The sequence below is a fragment of the Lissotriton helveticus genome, chromosome 2_1, assembly GCF_964261635.1.
Source record: "Lissotriton helveticus chromosome 2_1, aLisHel1.1, whole genome shotgun sequence".
NCBI lineage: Eukaryota > Metazoa > Chordata > Amphibia > Caudata > Salamandridae > Lissotriton > Lissotriton helveticus.
The window spans coordinates 17,219,089-17,239,168 of NC_136059.1; the positions used below are offsets into that span (position 1 = coordinate 17,219,089).

The 20,080-nt window shown below is 42.1% G+C and overlaps 1 protein-coding gene across 1 annotated transcript in view; it reads left to right on the forward strand.

The window, feature by feature from the left end:
* The first annotated feature begins 1,076 nt into the window (after nucleotides 1-1,076).
* Nucleotides 1,077-20,080, forward strand: part of LOC144819169 (vomeronasal type-2 receptor 26-like) — a 28,544-nt gene continuing 9,540 nt past the window's right edge. Inside the window, exons 1-3 of the mRNA XM_078677143.1 lie at nucleotides 1,077-1,157; nucleotides 6,525-6,779; nucleotides 12,893-13,016. Of these exons, the coding sequence (XP_078533269.1) occupies nucleotides 1,077-1,157; nucleotides 6,525-6,779; nucleotides 12,893-13,016 (460 nt within the window). The remainder of the gene's footprint in view (nucleotides 1,158-6,524; nucleotides 6,780-12,892; nucleotides 13,017-20,080) is intronic.

The window sequence follows — 20,080 nt, forward strand, 5'->3', positions numbered from 1 at the left end:
CTGACTCCCCATGATTCAACTACCCTGGCAAGAGGGCCCAAATACACGTTAAACAAAAGAGGGCTTAAGGCGGAGCCCTGAGGCACATCGCATACAGGGGGTTTGTCCTCTGATTCGAAGGGACGCAAAAATACTCTTTGGGATCTCCCTGAGAGAAACGATTTAATCCATGCCAGGGCCGTGCCTCCAATCCCCACCTGCTGCAGCCTAGTCACAAGTATATCATGAGACACAGTATCGAATGCAGCGGACAAGTCGAGGAGGACCAGCATGGCCTCCTCGCCCCTGTCCACTGATTCCCGAATTGTCTCAGATACCTCTAGCAATGCAGTCTCGGTGCTGTAACCGGTTCTAAAACCGGACTGTGAATCGTGCAGCAGCTGGTTGGTTTCTAGGTATAGGGCCAATTGTTTCTGGACCACTTTCTCTAGAATTTTGGCAGGTTTAGGCAGAAGGGAAATGGGACGGTAATTGCTAAATTGGGATGGATCCGCATCTGGTTTCTTTAAAATAGGGAGCAACCTAGCTTGTTTCCAAACTGAAGGGAATTGGCCAAGGGTCAAGGAAGAGTTCCAAATGGAAAGGAGAGGGTTGAATAAAACAGGGGCGAGATTACCCATCACTTTGGCAGGAACTGGGTCCAACGGAGATCCTGACTTGACCTGGTTTAAAAGTGACAGAGCTGAATCTGAGGTCAGCTCTTCAAAGGAATTAAATGAGCAATGCTGGGTGTCTGATACTCCTGGCTGGGGACCAGAAGATGCAGGATCAAAGGAAGACGATAGTTTGATAATTTTTTCCTGGAAAAAATCTGAAAGTCCGTTACAGAGAGCTTGAATGGGGGCACACTGGGCTTTCAATGCAGGCGGATTCACGAAATCCTTCACAATTGTAAAGAGAGTTTTTGAAGAGTTCTCAGCCAGTTGAATACGTTTTGAGAAGTGAGCTCTCATCGTGGACCGCTTAAGTTTTTGGAATTTGTTTAAGGCGTTTTATAAGCTAATTTGATAGTAGGGTCATAGGACTGGCGCCATTTACGTTCCAGCTGTTTGCACCTACTCTTTTCCTCTCTCAACATGGGGGAGATCCAAGGAGCAGATGGGCGAGATCTAGAGGAAGTCATAGGAGCTAGAGGAGAAATGGTGTCTAATGCAGTGGTGAGAGCGGAGTTATATCTCACTATTTCCTTGTTAAGGTCTTCCGATGAATTGAAATGATAATGAAAACAGGGGTCAATGGCCTCACAGGTAACTTTAGACCATTTACGACCAATAACTCTGTTAATGAAAGAGGGAAGGGGCAGGGAGGGAATAGTGATTTTAAAAGGGAGGAGGAAATGTTCTGACCACGTGAGGGGTAAGGAAGGAAGAGAGGTGATGCCAGGATGATTCGTAAAAATAAGATCAAGCGTGTGTCCTGCTTTGTGGGTAGGACCCTTAATTAATTAGGACAGAGTTAGTCCTTGTAAGGTTTCAAGCATAAATGTTGCTTGGGCGCAGGCGGGATTATCAACATGAAGATTGAAATCTCCCAGCACTGTGAAATAAGAATGTTTAAGGGAAAAGTCCGCGATTGAATGTAGCAAGGAGCTAAGAGATGCGGAAGTGGCAGTAGGGGGATTGTAGACCAGGATGCCGTTAAAGATCGTGATGGCGGAGTCCATTATCGTGAGATACATGGCTTCAATGAGCCCCAGGTTAGGTATTTCCCAGGTTAGGTATTTTTTTAATGTTCATAATGAGGTGGGATTTGGCAATGACAGCAAGGCCCCCCCCAGATTTGGAGTTGTCTCGATTGACTCCTAACAATCGATAGCCAGGGGGAATGGCCAAGTGTATGTCTGGTTTAGAAGAGTCTTTGAGCCAAGTTTCCGTGAGGAATAATATGTCCCATTTATGAATATCCAGCAAGAGCCAAATATCCGAAGCGTGCGCAGGCAAGGAGCGGCAATTTATTAAGGCTGCTTTTAGTTTAGAGGGGGGCTGCGGTTTAACCGCTATCTGAATCTGAAGATCGCGTTTTCGCATAACGGGAATGGAGTAGTTACACCGAGCGCAGGTAAAGGTAGACTTCTCTAAATCCAGGGGGTTGCAGCAAGCAGTGGGGGTGCAAACGCCTTGTCTTAATATGACGAGCTGGCTGCTGGTCCAGGTGATTGTTTGGGGACGAGAGGCAGGGGGACTGGCGCTAGGCGCGGGCCCTGCGCGGACGGGCGCAGCCGGGCTTGCCTTAGGCGCGCCTTCGGCGCGCCTGCTGCGCCCGCCCGCTGCGCGGGTGGGATGGCTCCTTTCCTTTATCCATTTCCGGAAGAGGGTGGGAGGAGGGTGGGAGGTGTCCAGGAGCTGGAGCGCTACCCTGCCTCCCACCAAGATGGCGGTTTCGCGTTCTCCCAGCCGGCGAGAGCGCTGTGCTCGGCTGCACCGGGGGAGAGAGAGCAATGACAGGACCCTTGTGACGAAGCAAATCTCGTCAGGTCAGAAATATGAGCAATTACCGATTAAAAGCGTATCGGTTTAAATATATACAGTTTTTAAAAGTACACTTGAACTCAGCACTGCACACAAGTATTAAATCACTTTGCATACAGTTAAATTCTATCACACGCAGTAATGCCTTCAGCAATTGAAAAGGGAAAGAAGGAGATGCCCCCGGCTTCCGCCTCAGGGGTGAAAACAAGTAATCTGTAACACGAAAGGGCAGCACACCTTAAGTAGTGAGGGAGGGCGGGAGGCGTCCAGGAGCTGGAGCGCTACCCTGCCTCCCCCCAAGATGGCGGTTTCGCATTCTCCCAGCCGGCAAGAGCGCTGTGCTCGGTGCACCGGGGGAGAGAGAGCAATGACAGGACCCCTGTGACGAAGCAAATCTCGTCAGGTCAGAAATATGAGCAATTACCGATTAAAACCGTATCGGTTAAAATATATACAGTTTTTAAAAATACACTCGAACTCAGCACTGCACACAAGTATTAAATCACTTTGCATACAGTTAAATTCTATAACAAGCAGTAATGCCTTCCGCAATTGAAAAGGGAAAGAAGGAGATGCCCCCGGCTTCCGCCTCAGGGGTGAAAACAAGTAATCTGTAACACGAAAGGGTAGCACACCTTAAGTAGTGAGGGAGGGCGGGAGGCGTCCAGGAGCTGAAGCGCTACCCTGCCTCCCCCCAAGATGGCGGTTTCGCGTTCTCCCAGCCGGCGAGAGCGCTGTGCTCGGCTGCACCGGGGGAGTGAGAGCAATGACAGGACCCCTGTGACGAAGCAAATCTCGTCAGGTCAGAAATATGAGCAATTACCGATTAAAAGCGTAAGACAAAATGCAGAACAATGTCATACATTCACCCCAGTACAGAGATCTGGGCCTAAATCCATCATTTGTTTGCTCACCATGCCATTCCAGTTTGGACCAAGCCATATGCGTATTAGTCTTGAACCTGAGCCCAATGGGACCTGTCCATCCCGAAATGCCAGGCCAGGTCGTCTCTGTGTTGGAAACAAGCATCCTAGTACTGTTTTTGGGCTTTCAGCCCTCATCAGCCAGGATAGCTTGACTCGAGTGGCATGGAGAGTACGGGATACATATCTGGGCATATCCTCCCACTCGGGGTGACAAATTGCAAAACGAAAAATTGATGAACAACCTCTGTAAGCCTAGAATCCGAGTGACAATTTTTCTTCATCTAGTGACATTAGTATACATTTGTATTATGATATATCAAATATTCACTTTAGAAAGTCACTTAGTTAATTTTAGCCTGGTCAAAGCCCTAGTAATTCTCCTTTCAGATTCATTCCAAAGAGCATTCTCTGAAATTCGAGATTTTATTTATGAGTCTTGTAAAGCGCACTGTCGCCTTGCAGGCATCCTGGCGCTGAGGCTCCATGAAAGGTGGAAAAGAGGTGTCACAAGGTGTTCAAGATGGCACACATGTAAGTCTGATGCATGGTCAGAATGTCTGTATGATATGTTTGCCTGTGGATGACTGTTTTGGCATGTAAAGATTACTTACTAGAGTCTGTGATTTTGGTTATTTATAACTCAGCTGCTCACCCACTAACTAAACCACTCAATCACATTTACAATTCAGACAGAAAACCTAATATTCACCAACACTCACCAACCTCATGAAGATGAACAGTAGAGGGTTTTGCCTAAATAAAATATGATGAATTCTGAATGATTAACTATAAGTGGTTTGGTCATTTATTCATGTATTTATACATTGGTAAAGAGGCAGCATCTTGCAAAACATGCATGTCTTCAGGTATTGGTGTTCTATAATATAGTATTGTATGAACGTGTCTAGGGAGCTATGGATACTGAGTAGAAGGTAAAGCTCAGGTACATTTAAAGATCATTGATTGAGGGGCAGTAAATGGGAGGGGACATATATCTACTGAAGACACTAAAGGCTAAAGGGACATTATATTTATGTGAAAATGTCAGTTAAATCATACATTTTTACACTGAAATTAACCACTTACAGTTATGTCCAGAAACTATAAATTGTGTTCTAAAGAAACGGTAACTTGCACCCCGCCATGCACAGAATTGTTATTGATTATGTCATTTCATATGCAGTATTGATGTTCTCAATGGTCTCATAAAACATGTAACACGTGATGTAAAGTGTGAGATAATTAGGAGTGCTTGGCTAGGGAGAGAGTTATAGTTACTTTATGGTATAAGTGTAAAATGTTATGTTTAAACTGACATTTGCACTGAACTGTAATGACCATTTAAACTTAGGGCTTCATTTACAATTTTTTTGCCGCAGGGCAGCTCCAAAGCCTCCCTGTAGTGCTGCCCTACATCAATGGAAAAGGGTTGGAATGTGCCGTATCTATGAGACGAGACACGTTCCTGTCCTCTTTCACAGCGCTGGCGCACCAATGGCTACACCAACGGAGGCACCTTTGCACCGTGGAGTAAGGGTGATTGTGTTGAAATCAGGTTGTTTATGTTGTTGAAGGGACACCTTCCCTGATAACAAAAACATTCCGTACACGTCACCCTTGGGGAGATGTCGGCTATGATGCATTTCCAGGTTTACCATTTAAAAGCCATGCAGAGCGGCTTTGCCTGACCTCGTAGATATGGCTAGGCCCAGCGGGTCACCAGAACATCATTGAAAGCACTGGTGGTGCACTGGGCTTCAAAATAATCCCCTTTGTATTTTCTAGTGAGTTCCTCTGTTTTTTTTTCTAATGTAATGTAAGATACTATTACAATTCCTTATTATAATATCAGTTTAACCTTTGTTACCTTCACTGAATTTTCTTCTTGTACTGTAAACTAAGATGTCCATGTTAGTTTGCGGCATCCGCCTGGGTGCCTTACCCCCAGTGTGCATGGCTGACTATGGGCCTGAGTTATATCTCAGAAGATGGGTTACTCCATCACAAACGGTGAAATATGAGTCCCATTATGTCCTATGGGTTTTATAGTTCAGTGGTCTGGAGATCCATCACCATTGCGGTGGAATAACCATTGCGCCAAGACCTATCTCATGTAACAAAATAAGGTAAGGCAGACGTACTGGCTTTGTCTAAGTCTCAGAGCACCAACATATATAAAGCAGTGGGCTTATTGGCTTGAACAAGGGGTCAACATATCGACTTATGTAAAGCAGATCAATGGACTTTATCAGAAATGCGCAAGTAACAAATGTATATTTCATAAATTCATACATTACAATTTAAATAATATTGATTATCACAAAATATGTTCAATAAAACATTCAAGAAAGTAAATATGTTTGAGGCTTTCTTAACACTTTTCACGTCTTAAAATGCCTTGCCTTGACCTCAAGCAGAGCGATAGCCCAGAGTTGCCGTTACCATTAGTAGAGACCTGGGAATGAGTAAAAATGATGCGCCTTCCAGGAGAGGCATAGCAAGGAGAAATATCTTTATTTCCTCATTATTTTCTCTTCTTTGTGTGCTGCATTCTGAGTTAAATGTCTCAGAGGATTGATTTTATGCAGGAACGTGTCCTGCTTACAATGCAGGTGCCCTTGCACCCTGGTGTTAAATAACATGACAGATGACATCATTTAATAACTGTGACACTGTCCCATGTGGTTTGTGGGCCTATTTTCAAACAACCTCTGCAACCCACATTAGGTGCACTCAGACTTTACCTTATTTAGCAAGGAGTACCTCTTAAACACCAAACTTTGTGAACTGTGCTCCATCTAACGGTTAAACTGCACTAGTCCAACTTGACTTCAAGCAGAGCAGTATCCTGTCAAAGTATAGTAATGCTGGAGCTGTAAACAGATAGAATAACATGCAAATATTCAATATGTATTCTGTCCTACTCGATTTCTGTTAATTCTTACAAAAGCAGGAAATTGGAGCTCTGAAAATGTGAAATACTAATGTTTCAGAATGAATCTCATCCATTAACAAATGTGTTATTTCAAACAGGCACTAAATAATTGATGTTTCTCTCAGAAGTATATAAATATGAATGCTATCATACCTTAACTTTCAAAACATAAAATCCATTTCATCCTATTCTTAGGTAAATAAATTCCTTCAGAAGATTCATTTCAAGACACCGGCAGGAGCTGAGATTGGTTTGGATGACAATGGGGAGGTGCCAGCTCTCTTTGATGTTTTGACTTCGGATGTATTTCCTAATGGAACCCAAGCAAGCGTCCAAGTTGGAACCTTTGACCCCTCAGCTCCACCAGGTCACCAGCTTTCCATCAACATGAGCTTCCTCGCCTGGAATTCATTTGGGCCCCTAAATAGATCTCTTGTTGCAAGTCATCAGGTATCCCTTCTAAGCTGTCCCTGTGTGCACTTCAATACAGTGGGTTTGCTTGATGATTAGTCACTTATTGCACCTGCTTACAGGGGGACCTCAGCGCCCCTTTTAAAGCCAGACCATTTACCCCTTGCCTAGCGAAAGGCTGACCTGTTGCTCTGAATATATATATATATATATATATTCACTGAAAAAATCACAGGTTTCAGTGACAGTATGGTTAGAAATTAGCATTTAAAAATCCTTTGAAATTCACTGAAAAAAACATAATTTTCATGGACGTTATAGTTCGAATTTAGCATTTAAAAACCATTGAAATTCACTGAAAAAAAAAGGTTTCAGACACGTTATTGTTCAAAATTAGCATTTATAAAACCTTAGATATTCTCTGAAAAAAACATAACTTTCAGGGACATTATAGTTAGATTGATATTTTGCTTGTACAGAGAAATTCTGCTGTTATAGTTAGTTCAGCTAACTATAACTCGTGCCCCTGCAATGCACTGCTGATGATGTCACATATTACATAATTATGTGTATACACTCATCTATACAGCGACACCCACAATCCCAGACTCTCACGGAGGGAATTATCCCATTGATCTAATGATCCCATTCAAATGTAGCACTAACTGATTTAAACTGTGTTCATCCAGAAAGGTCCAGACTTCCTTAAACATCTACATATCTTAGTTCTCATTCTCTTTTATAGCCACCACCTTATGAACTTGTCTCCATAAGGAAGAAAAAACTATTTCTGATTGCAGCAAACTTCCCATGCTGATTCTTTCTGACACTTTTGTATTATTCCATTGGAGAAAAAGAGAAAATAAAGCTAAGGACCGGGAAACCTTTGCTATTTTTAGGTCAAGCCTATAGCAGCACGCTTGCGCTGCAATAGGAAAACAACCTCTTGGAGCTGACCACAACTTTTCACATGCTCATGCGTGTGTGTTTTTTTAGCTGAAAGCCTATTGGCCTTTGTGTGTGTCTTTTTAACAAAGACAGCACGCAATTGGCCAAAGGCGGGTGCATTGCTCTGCCCATGGCATATTGGTGTAGTTTACCCGCAGATCCGACATCTGTTTGCAATTATTGTGCTCAGAGGCATGGGTGATAATAGGAAACAGATGTCTTGGTGTGGCGCGCGTGCACCACTCGTTTTCTTTCTTTCCTCTTTTCAGTGGTTTCATACCTACCTAAACTGTACCTACGTCTCTCTTTATCACTGCAGACAGGCTGATAACCACTCCACAAATAACGAGGAAATACGTGAGACATTTACACCTCACATACCTTTGCAGACATTGCTTGTTAGAACTGCCGGTGCCAAGCACTTAAAGTCGTGCATGTAAGGGGCGTTTGCTGGCCTTGAGTGTCATCAGCGCTCATGCCCTTAGCGCCATTTGTGCCTGTGCTGTGGAGATAAACAAGGTGACACACTCAAAGGAATCCCTCAAATGAAAGACTGGCTGGCGAGAATGACTGGCGAGGCCGTGCCTAGTTACACAGGTGATTTGCGCATTTTTTTGCTCAATGCTGACCCGCTCACAATCTATGGCTCACTCATCAAATTTAAAATAAACAAAATATGGTTCTGGCCATAAGTGGACCCTGGCCGATTTCATGACAGGTTCATTTGTCAGCCAGATAATTACACTAGGAATCGGAGTAGGCGAACAATTCCTCGCCTGTTTCATTTTCAGAATTTGAGGCAAAGAGGTGGTTGAGCTCCGCTTTTCTCCCTCTCCGAATGGCACTGCACTAACCCTAAGGAGCAATTACTGATAGTTGAAACATTTCCTGCGTTTTACATCTAAATTCGGAGATGCAAATACAAAAATAGCGATTTCCTCTCTAGTCGGTTTTCTGTGCATATTCCAGTCCGATCACCAGCAGAAAACTGTTATACTGTCTTGAGTCTTTAACAGGTGACAGCCGAGCCCTTGTCTTCACAGCTGGTTTTCTTCTGTTTCTTGCACCGCCTTTTGTATAGCACACTGTTAACATTTGTAAGTTCCCGCCCTTTTGGAGACTAAGCGCCCTTTACCGATCTGTGATGGCCTACATATTATTTTGTAAAGTTTTCTACCAGTGTATCAGTGGATGGTATGAATACGATGTGTCTGATCCTGTGGGGCCTTTGTAGTGTAGTTCTGTTTATTCCAGAACCATGCGTTTCTTTTTATTTCCCTCGGTTTCTCGGCCTCCGGAAACTCTTTGGTTGCTAAGTGTCATTAGCCATTTGTCTAGCTTCCATGGAAAGGTGTTCATTTGTGGCTGGTACTTTTTGAGGCATCTTTTAGTCATTGGGCCCCATATGCACATTTGTGTGGGCTGCACTCTTCTACATACCTTTATTTCTCACAGAGGTGTCTAATGTGTTTTTTTGTTTTTGTTCGGACTGGAGTAAAAAGATATGTAGATGGATTATAATAGACTAGCAAGTGCTGTTGTAATATAGCAATATGGAATTGTTGCATGTACAAAATCACGGGGCAAATTATCAAGGAACAGCATTAAAATTATCGCCGCCTAGGCGGCAGGAAACTGCAGCTAAAATGGCAATAATGGGCTTGTTAATATGCCGTAGAGAAATCCAAAAGAAGCCCATGTTAACACCAGAACCTGGGCTTCTATTGGAATTCTGTACGGCATCTTATCAAGACCATTATCGCTGTTTTAGCAGCAGTTTCCTGCTGCTAAAGTGGCGATAATTTTAACGCCGTTCCTTGATAATATGCCCCAATGTCTCTAAAAGGCACTTGGTTGAGTGCGTTTGTGTATGATTTGTTGGATTTTGGTGGTTGTAGTTTGGTATATATTATAACAATGCACGCTTTCTTATCGTATATAGTTCACACAGCAGGCATGCAATGAAAATGGTATCATATAACCTCTTTCACATGAGGAAAGGGCAGAGCAGTTGGTAGGGAGGGATTTCCTGGAATCCCTAAAATACGCTGGGCCCTCAGATGTTGGAAATCAACTGAGTTAGACTTTAGAGTGAAACAAGCAATTGTGTGGCAAACAACACCGAGGAAGCAAAACGGAGTCATAGATGGACTTGGGCTGATGAAGCAAAAGTTGATGTCCATGGACCACAGGTGGAAGTAGTTTGAGAGGAGCAGAACAGAGTGAGCAAAACAAGTCCCTCAGAGTCACAGATAGAACAGAAGTCATTGAGCTGAATAGAAGTCAAAGATGCACCAAATAAACCTAAAAAGTGGGTCACAAATGGAGCAAAACGGCAGAGAACTGGGTTACAAGAAGATGAAAACAGCACTGCAGGCCACAGGGAAGGCAAAATATGTTGCAGATGGAGCAAAACAATAGGAGCAAAGCCAAGTGCTATAGAAGGATTAGACAATTTTGCTGGAACGGATCAAATTCGAGGTTTTATAGAGGAAGCAAGTAGAAACAGTGGGTCTGAAAGGGAGCCCAACAAATAGAAAGTAGACCGATGGAGTGAAGTGAAAAGCAGACAGAGGTTGAAAGAGCAACACCACTGTTTACTATAATGCTTCGCTTTCTGAATATGACTACCTACCTCATGAAAGCCCTACGCTTTCAGTGTGGGAGCCTGCTGTCCTTACAGTCTAGGATCACTTCTCTCATTATAATTCTGTATTTTCTATAGTCAAACAGTTACCTCACTGCAACCCTCTACTTTTGTATTGCGTTTCTTATCTCATCATATTTCTGTTTCCGGGTTTACAGTCAGGCCAGGTGTCTGTCATGCACCATCAATCAATCAATCAATCAGGGCACTTACATACCCGTGAGGGTCTCAAGGCGCTGGGGGGGGGGGGGGGGGGGAGCTGCCACTGCTCTAAGAGCCAGGTCTTGAGGAGTCTTCTGAAGGCCAGTAGGGCGTGGGTCTAGCGTAAGTGGGTGGGGAGGTTGTTCCAGGTCTCACGGAGAGGTGGGAGAAGGATCTGTCATATGTTTAAGGTTTACTTAAAATGTTTTATTTGCCTCAACCTTCACCTTATAAAAATTGTCACGTACCTCACATAAGATGTTGCGGTCCATCAGAGTCATCTATGTGGTTATCTTGTCCATAGTTGATCGCACAATTCTTTATTAAAAGTATTCCAGATGTGTATACTTAACTAGTAGTACATTGTCACCATTTATAGAGATCATTGTCAACATGTACGAAATAGAACTGGACCAGATCAAAGAAAAGATAATAAATGGAGAGCGAGGGTAGTGATACGCAGAATGACCGAAAACGGCGATAACCCAAGTGTGGCTTCTCGATTACAGTTGCAAGGGATAACATAATTACAGGACTTAGAGGAACATTTTAACTGAACATCGATCAGGTAAGGGAACAGTTCTATATTCACTAGCAGGGGCTTCTGGGTAGCAGGGCCACTGGGGTAAGCTTGGGTCCATACATTATTTTCTGGAGGTGTGAACGGTGTAACTGAAGGACATCTTGTTTGTAGACTACTATTCACATCTCCTCCTTTAGTGTGAGTTGAAATACTGATGCATAGAATATTGTGTCAAGAAGCTTTAAAGGCCATACCCCATTGCTTGAAATGGGTGCATCCTTCATTGGTAGACAGGGCAGATTAACTAAAAAGTGAATTTATTAATAGGTGTCTTTCACAATTGTTAGATAATGGGTTTCTGGTTGGCAGAGGTATGCCCCCTGTCTAGGCAGGAACCACAATCCTAGTCAGGGTCAGTCAGATCCATACCCTAAATTAACCTGTGCTCACACTCCGGTAGCCTGGCACAGAGCAGGCAGGCTCAACTTAAGAAGCAATGTGTAAAGTATTTGTGCAGCACTTCCAACAGTAAAACACTGAAAACACCACACAAAAAGATACCGCATCTGGTTAAAAAACATAGCTTAGTGAACTGAACAAAACAAGACAAAAAAACAATAAGTATAACTGCAGTTATGTTTTGTTTAAGAATATCTTAAAATATATTGCTTAAAAGCATAAAGCGCCAACCAGGGATATCTGGTCATGCTAGACACGGTCAAATCTAACACTGGGCGTAGTTTGCATAGTTGTGCTATGCGTAGCTACACGAAGTGCACTTCGCACTACGTGAGAAAAGCGTAGCGCTAAGCAAACTGTGTAGTATGCTGGTCGCGATGATTACACAGTGCCGGATGCTTGTCCGCACTGTGCAATCATTGAAAATGGCATCTCGCACAGTGCGAGCTGTCGTTTTCTGCCACTGAAGTAGATTTTCATTCGAGCGGCAGCTTTCTCTATGTGGACTGGTAGTTTCTCATTGCGACCGGTCATGAGCATACGCGACCACTCGCATTGAGAAACCTGACCTCCCCACGTTGAGAATCTCGCCGGGGTATTTATTTTTCTTGTTCGTGATCGCCAACTTTATGTTGCTGATCGCGACGAGTAAAAAGTCTCGCCGGGATGTCATTTTGCAAACTCGCGGTTGCCAACTTGATGTTGAGGACCGCAAGCGAGCAAAAAATGCCACTCTACGCTACACGATTTTGCACTGTCCTACGTGCAATTTGCGTAGTGCAAAGTAGCACAAACTACGCAAACTTCGCAAGCATAGCATAGTTGGCCGCCTAGGGTTAGTTAACTCCACAAGTCCAGGCCAAACATGACGGAGCATGGATCAGATACAGGGGCCAGCCTTAGCCTGCTTAAACTGTACCTTGGTTCCCAATCGATTGGTCAGTCCATAACTCAGCATTTATAACTTAGAACACTACATCTGCTAGATAAACAGTGCTGCAAAAAACACTAATGCAGATTTGTGTTGAGCATGGGTTTCATACAAAAAGTATTCTTTAAAGTAAGCATTTATATTTGTGTCCGTTATCCTCATGTAACCCACTTTATGTTTAGTGTCAACTCATCCATGTGATAGGAACCTCCGACCCCATTTGAGACCCACCGTACAGCTTCTTTGTGGACCTAGGTACACCGCTACAATTTTAAGTCCTTAATATGTCCTGTTAGATCGACACTGTGACCTGATGATTGTAAAAAAGAACTATTTGATCAGTTGGTGACTGTGTTTCTCTTCTTGCTATATTGCAGTAATGTTGTTTAGGTATCACTCTCTTTCTAAAAGTAGTTTCTTCTCCTTCACTTGTTTTGTTACAGATTCCCCGCTCAGTCTGCACTAAGAGTTGCCTTCCAGGGTACCGTAAAGCTCCTATAGAAGGGAAGCCAATTTGTTGCTTTAACTGTGTGCCATGTGCAGAAGGGGAGTATTCAAATAGCACAGGTAAAAGAAGCAATTAAAATGTATTCTACTGTCTGTTTAATGTCTGACTACTGCAATAGCACTGATGTTAAATGAGGCTGAAGAGTGTAAGAAAAATATGAAAACATAAGTGGCATATCTAGCAGAAATGTTAACTATCACTGTCATCTTCTACAGCACACCCTATTGCTAACATTGGAGAATTTAGAGACCTAGGGGTCTGTTTACCAAATTTTCATGCATTGCAGTGCAGCAGCAAGGCCCTGTTAAGCTCCTTCTTAGCTAAAGTGAAGATGAGCAATTATAAATCTGCTGCTTTCTCTTTGCCCTGTGGGGTGCCTCAGGGTTTTTCTTTAACTCCCTCACTTTTTAGGATTGATATCACTCTCCTGGTGTAACTTAATCAATCTTTTGGTTTATCTGTCGGCTACTATGCAGACGATATGCGACTAATCATATCAATCCCGGATACGGTAGTCATGATGGCTAATAGTTCACTTTTTGACTCATGTTTCAGTCTGGATGCAGCAAAACTGTTTGAAACTAAACACTGAGAAGACAGAGGTCATTCTATTTAGGAGGAACAATTTGTTCTGGAACAATCCATGGAGGCCAGCTAATCTTGAACCACTGGCCTCTCTGGTCCCGAAGGTTCAACATGTATGTATCTTATTTGATGAACATCTAAACTTTTTAGGTCAGATCAATTGCACTACATCTTCTTGTTTTTATTTAATTAGGATACTAAAAAGGTTCCTTTTTATTGCTATTGAACTGCTTTAGTTGTTGTGGTAGCTCTGATACTATCTAGGGGAGATAACAGTAACACCCTTTATTTAGGGACAAACAAACCATTTCAGTCAAAGTTGCAATCTCTACAGAAAGTGTCAGCTCTGCTACCGTCTCCAAAACAATCCAGGGTCTGCATTGGCTGCCGGTGGGTGAGAGAGTGAAATGTATTTATTTATTTATTACATTTGTAGAGCGCACTGCAACAAATTTAAGGCGCTCTCTAAGCGTTGCATGGTTCGGGCCCCTTATACTCTCAGAATAAGTTCAAGTGGTAGTCCCCACTGGGAGAACTAAGATTCTCTCTTGCTAAATTGGTGGTCATTCCAGAAATAAAAAGGGCCACCTGGGGATGCAGGACTTTTTTAGCCAGTAAACAACTTGCTGCCTCTATTTTTAAGATCTCAACAGAGTGATACTCTCTTTAGGAGGTCACTAAAGACAAAAGGCCATATGTATCAAGGAACCAATTTGCGATTCTGTAATAGTGATTTTTAAGAAATTGCTATTTCAGAATCACAAATTGGTATGTATCAAGAAAATCGCAATTTTGTAGCGATTTCTTGTATACTTTCCCATTCATTTCTATGGGCCAGGAGGCCCATAGGAAGGAATGGGAATTTTTTCTCAATTTATGATTCACAATTTGCTAATCGCAAATTTAGAATAATTGCAAGGGTGCAGGGGTGTCCAAAGGACACCCTGTTTCACCCCTGAAATAAGTATAGGTGCATCACATGGCACTTTGAAAAATGCAAACATGTGCATTTTTCAAGGAATTCGCAACTTACCACCAGTTGGTGGTAATTTGCAATTCCTTAAGGCCATTTAGCAAATTCTTTTGGCTTCTTACATTGCATTTAAGGAATCGCAAAATTTGCGATTCCTTAAATGCAATCACAAAATAAGGAATTGCAAATTTTGCGATTCCTTATTTTGCATGCAGATTTGTGTGATACATACCATTTTGCAAAAATGCATTCGCAAAAGCCGAAATTCTGTGAATTTCGGCGTTTGCGAACGCATTTGGGCATGATGTAAATGTAAATGTATTGCGATTTATATAGCGCACGTATCACCCGAAGGCATCAAGGCGCTTGCCTTGGGAACCCGTCCTGGTATTCCCCTGTGAGATAACCCCAGCAGTTTATCCACAAGGTGAAAGCCAGGCATCCCGCCGCGAGGGGCCGTAGTGGAGATTAAGCAAGCTATTGCCCAGAGTCGCAGAGTGTGAACCCGTGAGTCAAGTAGGCACCGGAACGAGAATTATCGAGTCCGTGGAATTTTTGAGCCCAAGACCCGCTGAGGCGGGGAATTGAACCCTGGTCCAGGACCGATCTCAGCTTCCGGGTCTGCCGCCTCTAACCCCTGAGCCACACCTCTCCTCTTGATACATATGGCCCATAGATTTTTGTTGCCTTCTCTAAATAACTCTGTTCACTTTGGCTATTTTATGAGGATCTGCTGGCACCAAAACACTTTGGCATTCACATGTTCAAAAAACCTTCCCTTATTCCTTCAATAACTTACTTAAAACGGTTGCACTGCTTTGAGGGAGAAGGACAAAGGTATTCGCAGAATCGCAATTAGGTGATTCCCATTCCTAATGGTTGAAACTTTTATTTTTACATTAGATATTCCTAGGGGCCACATATTAACTTACCTCATGAATAGTAATTAGGTAGTTCACAGTGGCAACCAATTAGACATTATAGCCATCAGAGGGCTGTTGGCCTGCTGGGGTCAGCAGACCACCATATATGTGATTGCTTTAAAAAAATAACTTTTTTAAACAAATGTGGAATGTTTTCCTTAAAGGAAATTAAGATGGGTTTCAAAAGAAAGCAATTAAGCATTTACCTTTCATTTTTCAAACGTAGGCATTGGTCCTTCTGATGAGTCAGTGCCTGCTCTTCCAAAAGTTATTGTTTACCATTCTCAAAGGGGAAAGGAAGCACTGTGAACCCCTTCCAATTTGTGAAGGGGTTGCCTCCTCCTTTGAGGAGGTGGTACATGTTAAATGTTTTGCAACTGCAAGTCGGTTCCTTTTTCTTTTTTTTTTTTTTTTTACTTTTACACATTTTTTATTGACAAGCAAGTCAAGGAGAGCAGCATTTTTCGTATACATACAAAAAGAAAAATTCCAGTTATTACAGGTACAGATCTACATGCTGAAATAAAAGACAAATGAACAGAGACAGAGAAATTCTTAGCCATACTAAATCAATAGCGCCAGCTTGAACACAAAGGTTCCGTTAACTATATCAGTATAAAATTTACAAAAAGTTGTCCCATATCTTTCCGAACTTAACAGTTGCTTTTAAGCGTCTGCTCCTGGCCAGTGAACCCTCCATAGTGTACATTTCATGTAAGAGATTCCACCACTCGATCGTGTGAGGGGGGTTCTGTGAAATCCAAGCCCTGGCTATCACCAATCTGGCACAGGCCAGAGCTATGCCTAACCAATTCCTATTGGTGATGCCCGTAGAGTATATAGATAGTAATACCAAAGGTGCAGTGATTGAAGTATTAATCAGCTGTTTTTGAAGTAAAATATTTTCAATTTCTGACCAGTATTTGGTTAATGATGGGCATGCATAAATCATATGTATGAGGCCTGCTGCCACCAGACCACATTTAGGGCATTTAGTGCCATCGCTACCTGAATTGTTTTGTGACCATTTAGATATGTTTAATGGAGTTTAACAAAGTTGACTAACCATCCTATATAATTGCAGTTTCAGACTAGAAGAGTGAACTACTTTATTAATATTAACTAAAGCGGCTGAAATATTCTGGGATGTCACATTAGATCCTAAATCAGTAGTCCATTTCAGCGCCAATCTAGGGCAGTCATCCAGTTTATTTTGACCAAGACACTTGTATCCCAGACTAATTAGTGACTTCCTTTTAGTAGAATAAAAGCAAGTCCAGATATCTGAGCTATTAATTAGGTTCAAATTCATCTTACGTATCAGATAATACTTAATTAGAATGTATTTGTATATCATTACTTCGGGCAAGTTGTACAACATTTTCAATGTTGCAAATTGTAGAAAACCATCTGTGCCATATAAGTCTCCTAGGGCCAGATGTAGGATCCCTAATACCGGTCGGTATTGGCCGAATTCGGCCGTTACCGACCGGTATTAGGGTTTTCTGATGTAGGGGGCCTATATTTGACTGATTATGTAAATTTACCGAATCTGCAAATTTACAGAATCGGTAAAATAACGAATCGGTATATTTACCGATTCGGTAAATCCATATGTAGCTGACACTCCTAAGAGTGCCACAGGCCCTTAAGAGTCGGTATTTTACCACCCAATCCTATTGGGTGGTAAAATACCGAATTCAGGTGTGCATGCACATCTGTGCATGCACACCTGTGCAATGTGACACACAGACATTCCCTTAGGGCATGTATGTGTGCCACATGTCACACAAACCTGTACTTGGGTTGCTAGAGGGTGTCAAAGTGACACCCACTGCACCATTGCAGGATTCGGTATTTACCGAATTGGTATTGCCCATTGATTCCTATGGGCTTCAAGGCCCATAGGAATCAATGGGCAATACCGATTCGGTATTTACCGAATCGGTAAATACCGAATGTTACAGATTCGGTAATTCAAAATAAAAAATTACCTACATCTCCCTCCTTCTAATTTACCCATTCATAAATACCGAATCGGTAAAATTCGGTATTTATGAGTCGGTAAATTAGAGTTACCTACATATAGCTCCTAGTGTCGTGATTCCATACTTAGCCCAGTCCCGCCCAGTTTTATCACTAAAAATATCAAGAAGCCCTGGATTGTCCCAGAGTGGTAGCTCAGTATGATAAAAGGAAGTGTCACAATTACTCAAAATCAGGTTCCAAATACGTACTGCATCTCTCGCAGTCTTAAATTTTACACGTTTAAAATAATTTGGGTCTTGCACTTTTGCCAAGAATTGTTTTGAGTTAGTACCAAGCATGAACTGATAGAAAAAATATTGATCAATAACTATAAACAAACTACGAAGCCGGCCTAAAAAGGATGCGAAAAAATAAGCTCTAAAGTCCGGAAAATTCAGACCCCCTCTTTCCAGTGGTAATTTTAATGTAGACATAGACCTTCTAGCCTTCTTATAGCCCCAGATAAAACTTCTGAAGATTCCATCTAGTTTTAAAAAATATAAGTTATTAACCTGAAGAGGAATGGAGCGGAAAAAATATAAAGATTTCGGCAAGATGTTCATCTTGATCAAGTTAATTCGACCAAGTAGGTTGAGCGGGACCTTGTGCCATTTTTTAAGCAGCATGGTCACCTCTTTTAATAAGGGATCATAATTTAATGTATTTATTTCAGTAATCTTGGAAGAGATCTTTACCCCTAAGTAGACTGCGGACTTACAAAGTCCTTGCACTAAGGAGTTTTCTTGATAATTCATGATAACCTGTGTTTTGTTAATATTTAATTTATAGCTGGAGATAGCTCCAAAGTTATTAGCTTCTTCTGTTATTCCTACTAGTGCATCCACCACGTTAGTGGTATAAATGGCTAAATCGTCCGCATATGCAGTTATTTTACGAATTTTGTCTTCATGCTGCATCGGTACAATCTTAACTTGAGCTTGCAAGGCATTAATAAATGGCTCCATAGAGAGAGCAAAAAGCAGGGGTGATAGCGGACACCCCTGCCGAGTCCCCTTTAAGATCGCAAAAGTTGATGAGAATAACCCAGCATAGCTGATTTTAGCGTTGGGGTCTCTGTATAATGCCTGTATGCTTCTAAGGAAGCGCCCTTTAATGCCGAATTGCTTCAAGACCCCCCACAAATAATCCCACCCCACTCGGTCAAACGCCTTCTCTGCGTCTAAAAGTGTCATACCGAGTGGAGTGAGATTAGTTGCAGCCACGTCGAAGGCAGTGACGGCCATGTTGACATGGATGGTAGTATCCCACCCTACGACAAAGCCATGCTGTTGATCATTTACAAAATGCAGCATGAGAGGTGCCATTCGCATTGATAAAAGTTTGGAGTAGGCCCTGGCGTTAGCGTTTATCAAAGAGATAGGTCTGTAAGACCCGCAGTCCATAGGTGGTTTATTTATTTTTTAAAAAAACATAATTTTAGCTGTTTTCCAGGAGTCTGGGGCCTTCCCTGTAACACCAACTAAATTAATTACTAAACAAAAAAGAGGCAAAATTTCATCCGCTCAAATTTTTTATAATTCTATTGGAAGTGTATCCTCACCTGCCGCCTTGTTAGATGGAAGAGAGGAAAAAGCAAGACGCAACTCTGCTAGTGTATTCTTCGCCTCCAATTGGTCAATACTTTCCTGATCTAAATATTCTCTTACAGGTAGTTTCTCATTTATATAAGATTATATCTGATCCTCTGTACTCCTACTCTCGGGGGTGTATAAGTGTTCGTAATATGAGACAAATTGTCCCATAATTTGTGCAGGTTTGGAGTATAGAATATTATTGAAGCCTTTAATAGATTTAATTAAAGTCGTTGCCCGATCGTCAGCAACTTTGTAGGCCAGGAGCTTCCCTACTCTATCCCCACATTCATAATGGGAAAGTTTATATTTGAGTATTTTACAACTATTTTTCTCCCTGAGGGAGCTTTTAATAGTTGAACGTAAAGTAACAAGTTTGGTTTCTAATTGAGCAATGTCTTGAATGCTCAGCCCACCAGCCCTAAGATTATCAGCTAATTGTTTTTCAACTAGCAAAATATTAGCGGTTGCCACCATGGTTTCTTTCATACGCAATGCGTTTTGTTTAAATACATATTGTTGCGCTAGACCCCTTATTGAGGCTTTGCAGGCATCTCACACTGATAAAAGAGTAGCAGTATTAATATTGATTTCAATAAATTATTTTATATGTTCCTTAAGGCCTGCTACAAATACGACATCTGTTAGTAAATATCTAGGGAACGTAAAAGGTCGCTGTTCTAATGGCCTTTGGACTATACAAAATGTAAAAAGTATAGGGTTATGATCGGATGATATTCTTGGAAAGATCTCCATGTGTCCTAAATCAATTAATTCATATGATGCCCACGCCAGATCTATACGTGAGCATTATTTATGGGGGGATGAATAGTAGGTGTATCCTGGTATACCAGGAGGGAGATTCCGCCATACATCTTTTACATTATGTATCCTTGCTAATTCCAGAATTGCAGCCCTGGTTTTACGCATGCGTCGGAATATCCCTCTCTTCGTCACATCCTGTACATAATTACTATAATCACTATCTTACTGAGACTACTCCTGAGGCGGAAAGCCGGGAG